The sequence below is a fragment of the Pristiophorus japonicus genome, chromosome 21, assembly GCF_044704955.1.
Source record: "Pristiophorus japonicus isolate sPriJap1 chromosome 21, sPriJap1.hap1, whole genome shotgun sequence".
In the NCBI taxonomy this organism is placed as follows: Eukaryota; Metazoa; Chordata; class Chondrichthyes; family Pristiophoridae; genus Pristiophorus; species Pristiophorus japonicus.
Genome location: NC_091997.1, coordinates 35,398,847 through 35,407,159, shown reverse-complemented (window position 1 = coordinate 35,407,159; position 8,313 = coordinate 35,398,847). Strand labels below are relative to the sequence as shown.

Here is an 8,313-nt window from a genome sequence, read left to right as displayed (position 1 = left end):
CAGGAAGGTATATAGTAGTGTTCTCTAAGAGCCGGTACTAAGGCCACTGCTTTTCTTGACATTAATGACATGGATTTGGGTGTACAGGGCAAAATTTCAAAATTTGCTGATGGTAGAAAACTTGGAAGTACAATGAACAGTGAGGAGGATAGTGATGACTTCAAGGAGGACAGACTCAGGCTGGTGGAATGGGCAGATATGTGGCAAGTTAAATTTAACACAAAGTGCAGGGATTCATTTTGGTAGAATGAGGGGCAATATAGACTAAAGGGTACAATCCTAAAGGGGGTGCATGAACAGAGAGACCTGGGTATATGTGTGCACAAATTGCTGAAGGTGGCAGGGCAGGTTGAGAAAGCGGTTAAAAGCACACAGGATCCTGGGCTTCAGAAATAGGAGGCACAGAATACAAAAACAAGGAAATGAGCCTTTATAAAAACACTGGTCCGACCTCAACTGTAGTATTGTGTCCAATTCTGGGCACCGCACTTTATGTGAAGACCTTGGAGACGGTGCAGAAAAGATTTACAAGAATGATGCCAGGGATGAGGGATTTCACTTACATGAATAGACTGGAGAAGCTAGAGTAGTTCTCCTTGGAGTAGAGAAGGTTGAGGAAATTTGAGGTGTTCAAAATCATGAGGGGTCTGGACAGAGATAAACTTCCCATTGGACAACATGGGAAAAGCTTTAAAAATATGCAGCAAACTGTTACGATCTGGAATACGCTGCCTGAAAGGGTGGGAGGCAGATTCAATCATATCTTTCAAAAAGGGAATGGGATAAGTACCTGAAAGATAAACATTTGTAGGGCTACAGGAACAGGCAGGCAAGTGGGATTAGCTGAAGTGCTCGATGGGCCAAATGACCTTCAGTGCTGTAACCAGTCCATGAACCATCACCATAGCACCTAGCCCCAAAGCAAAGGGGGTGGGAATTTGTGCACAGCAATGTCCCCCAAACAGCAATGTGATAAATAGCTATTAACCAGGACAGCAGAAGAACCCCAGAATAGTGCTGAGGGAATCTTACATCCACCTGAGAATGTACTGCAGCAACAGAAGTTCCAATTTTTATTTGAAGTATAAATTTGTTCATAAAGCTGCTGTTTAAATGCAAGTTCATCTCAGTTCTTCACAAGGCCAAAGCATTTCACAGCCAATGATGTACTTAAGTGCAGTCACTGTAGTAATGTCAGATGTGGCAGCCAATTTGAACACAGCAGGTTCCACAAGCTGAGTGCTCAGTTGCTTTTGGCCAGAACGAACTGCCTGTTCAGAATATGTTGCACCCACTTGGTTGCACTATTTAAAGAACAGGGTAAACTTCTGTTTAATCTCATGTGAAAAGGCAGCCACAGACTACTCCCATAGGACTGAATCCAGTGTGTAACAGGACTGGAGATTCAGGGTCACTGTTCATGTGCAAGGAGACTTGACAAGTGTCAGTAAGTTTCTCAAGTGGGTTTTATTATACATTATACAAGAGAGGTACAACAAAAAAGTTCTAACATGTGCTTTTAAAGGCAAGCACAAACATTACAAAACATGTTAAAAGTTAACTGGGACAAAAGCAAACGTATCTAGAGATCTTGCTGCAGGAGCTGGAAGATTGGGAACTGCTCATTATTCCGCAGGTCAGGTGCCAATATAAAGGCTTCCCTCGATCAAAGAGTACAGTCCATAAGTCAGAGCCTATCATTATCTAGCAGTGGTGTGCACAGAGGAACTGTCAATTAGAACCCATGGACCTTGAGTTGCTCTTCCTTCACAATGCCAACCTGCAAGTCAAAAGAAACCAGTTAATAAACCCAGACTGCACATAGCTCGACAAACTCAGACTGCCTCAGTCACACTGTACTGGTGTCCAAGGCACTAATGGAGCCAGAGCACTTCAGTGATACAGGCTCCTGGTGTCCTCCCAGTTCAGAGATTGTTCCACTTCAGCAACACCAGCTTTTCAAATCTGAAAATTCACACGAGAAACCCCTCCCCAAAATAAACCAATAACCCCATCTATTCAAACCAGTGGCCGTGCTTCAGGATGACGGAGGGATTGCACTTTGAAAACAAGCACTGGTACAAACTTTGTCATTAAAATTCAAGCCCAACCACAGCTTGAGTCTTCAATCAGAACAAGCTGGGCCCCCCCCCACAAGGCTCTGATGCTGCAGTGAGCATGTCACTAGGGGAATTGAGGGATATTGGGATCAGGTGGGAAGGTGGTGGAGTTGAGGGAAGATCAGCCATGATCTTTTTGCATGACAGAGCAGCTCAAGGGCCAAATCATATTCAACACCAGGTTTAAAATTTACTGAGAGTCTGGAATATCAAGGAGTGCCAGAGCTTACCTGAAAAACACATTAAAATGCACCAATGCAAGCTGCTTAGTGGGGTTGTGCAAGTGGCAAATTACCTATTGCATATTAAGCAACAAATTACTCTATTATCCACAACAACCAAGATCACAGAACAGGTTTCACTCAGCTAAGGAATGTGAAAACCGAACAGATTCAACAATGAGAGAGTATCCCAGTGTCTGGGTGTGAAGCACCGATACTTACCTCCACCAGGAACTTGCAGATGTTCTTGCGCTGGTCACCTTGAAGTTGGATTACCTCCCCGTATTCAGGATGCTCAATCACAGTACCATTGCAGGCAAATTGCTGCAGGAAGAATCAAGTTATTTAATTTGTTAGACTAATGCCCTCTTCCTATCAAACAATCAGATACAACTCTTAGGGAGTACAAAAACATTAGATTGAGAGCCCCCGATCTGGGGGACACTCCAGACACTTATAACTGCCCTTTTTTTTGTTGTGATTTTTTTGGGGGGTATTAAAATCATAATGTACAAGTGCCCCCTATAAAAGGGGAGGGGGACACTAAAAACCCAGCAATTAAAACAAATTAAACTTTAAAACATATAAAATCAAATTAAAATTTGGTTGCCAGGGGTGATGATGCACTCTAGTCCCTCCGGTGCCCAACCTCTCGCGGAAGGCCGCGAGCGTACCGGTGGACACTGCGTACTCCATCTCCAGGGGACCCTGGCCCGGATGAGGCAGGCAGTCAGGCTGAACGACCCCCTCGACCGCCCGCTGCCTGGACCGGCTGATGGCAACCTTGGCCGTGCCCAGGAGCAGTCCTACGAGGCCACCCTCGGACCTACCCACTCCCCTCCACACAGGGTGCCTGAAGACCAGGAGTGTGGGACTGAAGTGCAGCCAGAATTTCAGGATCAGCCCCTTTAAATAATGGAACAGGGGCTGCAACCTCACATTCAATAAAAACGTGGAACACGGACTCTTCCAAACCGCAGAAATTGCAGGCGGCCTGGGAGACAGATACAATTCCAGTGACCTTCCGTCCAAGTGCAACATTAGATACGAGCCCATTTGGATGGTTGTTGCTAAATGTTCCACGTGCAAAGGCAACACACAAATGCTGATCTTGCTGTCAGCCAGGATTGTGGGGTTGACTCAGCTAGAGGGGGGGGGGGTGGGGTGTGCGCAACAGAATAGCTGAGCCCCTGACAAGCAGGACATACTCCAGCAAGACTAGTCCCCACAGGTGGGGGCCACACAAGGGAACAAATATGGGGTTCAGTCATGTTGCTGTGTGCATCAGTACCCGTGCTTGCTCGTAGATTTGCTGATTAACCAGCCAGACCACAAGCCCATGCAGCCCCTGGTTAGACCACTGCTCCAAGACCCGGAGTTGGGCTGCAGCATTTTTACCTTTTTGAAGTGTTTGACAAGCTTCTTTTTGTCATACTCGTCAGCAATCCCCTGGACAGTGGTGAGGGTTTTGCGGCCGTTCCTTTGCTGGATCCTTATGTGTATGTAGTCCTCAGTCCCAGAAGGGAGGAGATCATCACCCTTAAGTGCATCAGCAAAGGGATCTGCAACAGGAAACAGCCAGGTTACAGCCATGCAAGATCATTCCTTGTAGAAAATGACCCCAGAAGGAAACAAAGCAGTGGGAGAGGTGGAAGCTTGGAGGTGTAATGAGTCAGTGGTTTATTGGGAGCTAGATTGAGAGGGACTGGTTTGGAATGCAAGGCTGGAGATGTTAAAATTCCATGCACTTGGTTAACTAGGGCTGGTGATGAACACTTGGATTGATAGTGCATTTCACAACCACTGAAGCACAGCCAAAAGTACAAGTGTAATGTAGGAAACATAGCTAATTTGCACACAGCAAGCTCCCACAAACAGCAATGATATATAATGACCTGATAAATCTGGGTTTTGTGTTATGTAAGAATTAACTGCAAATGAGGGGGTGAAGGTGGACAATACAATTTCCCCATCCAGAGAGGCTGGCAATCAATGTGGCAGACCACTTTATACCAAGAATTGGGTAGTGTCAGTCAGCATGGTGCAGTAAAAGTTGGAACATTTTGGGAGCAGCGACAATAATTAGGTTCAGTGACAAAAGGAAACAGATTCAAGGACACGAGAACTGAAATTATAAAGGTAGGACCCTGCTCAGATGAAAAGATTCCTGCACAGAACAGTGGCTCCATGGATGAATGGACAAAACTGCAATAAAAGATTTAGCATTTACAGGGATGGGGCATGAGTGAAAGGCAGATCAACTGGAGGAAACCTACAACAATTTAGAAGTTGAGTATGAGAAAAGCAGCAAAATCAAAGTGCAATTAAACACTAGGATAGGGCGAATGAGATGGAGTGGGGGGGGGGGGGGGGGGGAAGCTTGCACTGGAAAGCCAGGGAACAGTAGTTCTGGTTACAGAGCAGAGAGATTATTGAAAAAATGGTATTAAACTTGTGCAAGACAGACAGATCACCAAGTCTGGTTTACATCAGAGGGTTCGGCAAAGCCACAGAAGCCATCTATAAATCAGAGAAAGGAGAGCTATGCCAGAGTGAAATGGGACTCAAAGGCTGGGAATTACAGGCCAGCTAGTAAACAATCCCAGAATACAGGGAAAAGGATGGAGATAGATAATCAAAGCAAGTCAGTCATTGTACAACTTTATAGGATTGTTAAGAAACAGGATAGATCTGGTCAGGAGGTTCACAGGTGTTGAGCTCCTGACAGCATCAATGGCACATGGAGGAAATGACTGCAAGGCCAGACAGCTGGTGGAAGAATTTGCCTTTATATAGCACCTTTCACAACTTCAGGATATCCCAAAGTGCTTCAAAGCCAAAAGTACCATTTGAAGTATAGTTCCCCCTTGTAATGCAGAAAGCAGAAGGCTGGGGTTAAAGGTTTTCAGCATTGAAAGGTGCAGTGAATGAGATTCCACAGTAGTGTGCTAGGGCAACTCATACACCATTCACACAGGAATTAGAGTATGTAAATCTGATGACACCAAATTGGACTTGGAAAGAAACAGGGTAGATAGGTTAACAAAACAATGGACAAAATCAAAATACTGCAGATGCTGGAAATCTGAAACACTGATGAAAGCATTGGGCAGATTGTAAATGGAGTCAAGGAACAGCACATGTAGATTAGGCCATAACAGCAAACAATCCTTCTGAATCTAGATACAAGGAAGTAATATTAAGCAGAAAATGCTGGAAACACTCAGCAAGTCAGGCAGAATCTGTGGAGAGAGAGAAACAGAGTTAACAGATGCTGCCTGACCTGTTGTGTTTTTAATTCAGATTTCCAGCATCTGCAGTATTTTGCTTTGGAAGTAGTTAAACATGTGCAAGACTTGGCAAGTTACAACTGTAGAGCTTTCAGTAGCTGACAAGGATAAAGTACAGTTTACATTCAGAGATGTAACCAGTAATAAGGGACTACAGTTAAGAGTCAAGAATAGAGGCTTTTCTTGTGTTAATTGTGGTGTTGCAACAAGAGGTTGTGCGTGGAAAAAAATCCACTCCTTACACCAAAAATTTGGGTTGTTTAGACTACAGGACAGCTGTTGAATTTCTTGCCGCTCTAGGTTTAGAGTATAAAATAGGCACCCTTCCAATTTGGTAGTTCCATTTGCAGAATGCTCATTCTTTACTGACTCGAGCAATACTGGAAGAAAACCAAATCTAACATTTATTAGTTAGACCAGTACAAGGCACTTGCCCTAGTGGTAGGCCAGACCGATTTGGCCCAGTTTGACCAGGGTAGTCATGTGTCACAATTATGCATTAACAACATGTTTAACAGGAACAAACCCACCTACTTTCTCCAAATTAGGAGCCTGTGCAATTAATGTCCTGCTCCCAGGGAATCACAGCTATAAAGAGGAGATTAGTAGCACACAGCAGCAGTGGCAGACTTGTCAAGAGAATAAATAGAATGATCACACTCACAGCATCTCAACCAGGGAATCCCAGCTTGAATGTGAATCAAAACAGAATCTCAAGGGTTACTGGACAGTTATCCCAACTGATTATAATGCATTTTAATCTACAAGCTACATAATCAAGATAGATTAAATATACAAGTAGAATTAGTGGGCTCAATTCTTTAGGCAATTGTCTCAAACAAATGTAAACAGGAATTCAAAAGACTGTTTTTAATGAGATGATGCAATGACAAGTCACATAAAATAGGGCATGAGTCATTCATTTTCATTTAAAGAACAAACAAGTTGGACCAATTGGCCTCCATCTGAACATAAACAGCAAGTTCACAGCAACAAGAGGCTCCTCTAGGCATACAGCCAGGATAAGTGAAACAGTTAGAGAAAACACTAGCTTTCTTCCCTAAAGAAATATATAACCAATTACCCATAAGCTGCACATTTGAATAAGCAAAGTATAATTGTATAAACTGAAACACAAAAATTGTCAGTTTTGAAAACTCAGTTAACAAAATTGTTTATTTGCTCAACACTAGGAGTTGCCAAGTGCCAGCTAGAATTTAAGATTTAAGCTTAAACTGCAGTTCAAGGCAGTCAGAGGATTTGGATTTCAAACACAAGTCCCTGAAGTACAGGCTCTCCACAAAGTTTAGGCTTACAGATCAGGAGAAAAGCTCTCCAACAGAATTCCACAACTTCTGAAATACATACACCTCCACAAAACAGATTGCATTTATATAGCACCTTTCACATCCCCAAAGCACTTCACAGCCAATGAAATGCAGGCATTGTAGAGAACACAGCAAGACCCCACAATGAGTCATTCATAATGTTGGTTCAGGGATTCACAACCCTCCAGTTACTCATTCAAAATTGGTGATTTACACAGGGCATGCCAGACACTACTCATTACAACAAATACTTTTATATAGCACTTTTAACATAGCAAATCAAGGTACTTCACAGAAGTATGAAGACAAACTTTCAACACCAAGCCACATAAGCAGATAGTCAGGCAGATGACAAAGCTTGGTCTGCTCTCAGTTGGACACAAGAGCAGTGCACACTTTAGCTGCTGCATTTCTCACATTACAAGTGACCACACTTCAAAAAAGTACTTAACTTGCTGCAAAGCACTTTGGGATATCCAGGGGTCCTTAAAGGAGCTATATAAATACAGGTCTTTATTTTTCTTCCCTAGCCCAAGGACACTAGAGATCAAGTCAAACAGCAACAGCCAATCAGCATCGCCAGAGATGCTCACTCAGCCCAGGGGCTGAAGAGACCGCAGGTTCCGCCTTACGTTCGGACGCGATCACGTCAAGCCGCGATGACGTTATGCCGCACATGATTGACGGCCCGACTAGCCAATTAGCAGCGCTCGCTTCGCGGTTGTTGTTGTCCCCTCAAAAAAAGGGAGAATTTTCCACAAAAAATAAAAACATCGCCTCTCGCCGGGATCCCATGTAAGGCCGGGCCCGCAGGGTAGGCCGAGGCCGCCAGCGAGCGGAGGAAATTCTCAGGTAAGCCCGTCCGCACACTAGGCCTCAGGCCTGAGCGCCGCTTTCCTTCAGCCCGGCCGCCCCTCGAGCGTCTCCGCCCGGCCTCCCCGGGGATCCGAGTCCGCTCCCTGCCTCCGGGCCGCCCCCCGCGGCACTTACCGAAGCTTTGCAGGTTCTGGCAAGTTGACATACGATAGCGGGGTTGTGCCTGCTGCGTTAGCGAAGCGGAGTGTGATGTGCGATATGCCGGTTTCAGCTCTAACTCCGCGGGACTGAGCTGCGGACTGCTGCTGCCCGTCGCGCCCCGCCGCTTTATATAGTCCGCGTCGCCCCCTACGTCTGACATCACCAACGCGTCGTGCGTCACAGCGCGCTGAGCTCAGCGGCCGTGTGACGCACAGCAGCCGGCAGGGCAGCACTGGGGCCAAGTCAATGCACAGGGTCCGGGTCAATGCAGTAGGTACAACAAGTCAATGCACAGGGGTCAGGTCAATGCACTGGGTGCAACAAGTCAATGCAATGG

At 45.2% G+C, this 8,313-nt stretch overlaps 1 protein-coding gene across 1 annotated transcript; it reads right to left on the bottom strand.

Annotated features, from left to right (window-relative positions):
* Positions 1–1,448: 1,448 nt before the first annotated feature.
* Positions 1,449–8,101, bottom strand: LOC139233934 (eukaryotic translation initiation factor 1b-like). The gene is made up of 4 exons (XM_070864618.1): positions 7,950–8,101; positions 3,740–3,903; positions 2,564–2,665; positions 1,449–1,780 (listed from the first exon to the last, which is right to left on the bottom strand). Exons 1-4 carry the CDS (start codon positions 7,978–7,980, stop codon positions 1,736–1,738), a joined length of 342 nt encoding a protein of 113 aa, XP_070720719.1. The 5' UTR covers positions 7,981–8,101; the 3' UTR covers positions 1,449–1,735.
* Between the last annotated feature and the right edge of the window lie 212 nt (positions 8,102–8,313).

What these genes read in the sequence shown, in the direction of transcription:
- LOC139233934 (XM_070864618.1), bottom strand. Translation starts at nt 7,980, where the DNA reads ATGTCAACTTGCCAGAACCTGCAAAGCTTCG. An exon ending in CCAGAACCTGCAAAGCTTCG is followed by an intron (nt 3,904 to 7,949) that starts GTAAGTGCCGCG and finishes TTCCTGTTGCAG; the next exon opens with ATCCCTTTGCTGATGCACTT. An exon ending in TCTGCAAGTTCCTGGTGGAG is followed by an intron (nt 1,781 to 2,563) that starts GTAAGTATCGGT and finishes TTTGACTTGCAG; the next exon opens with GTTGGCATTGTGAAGGAAGA.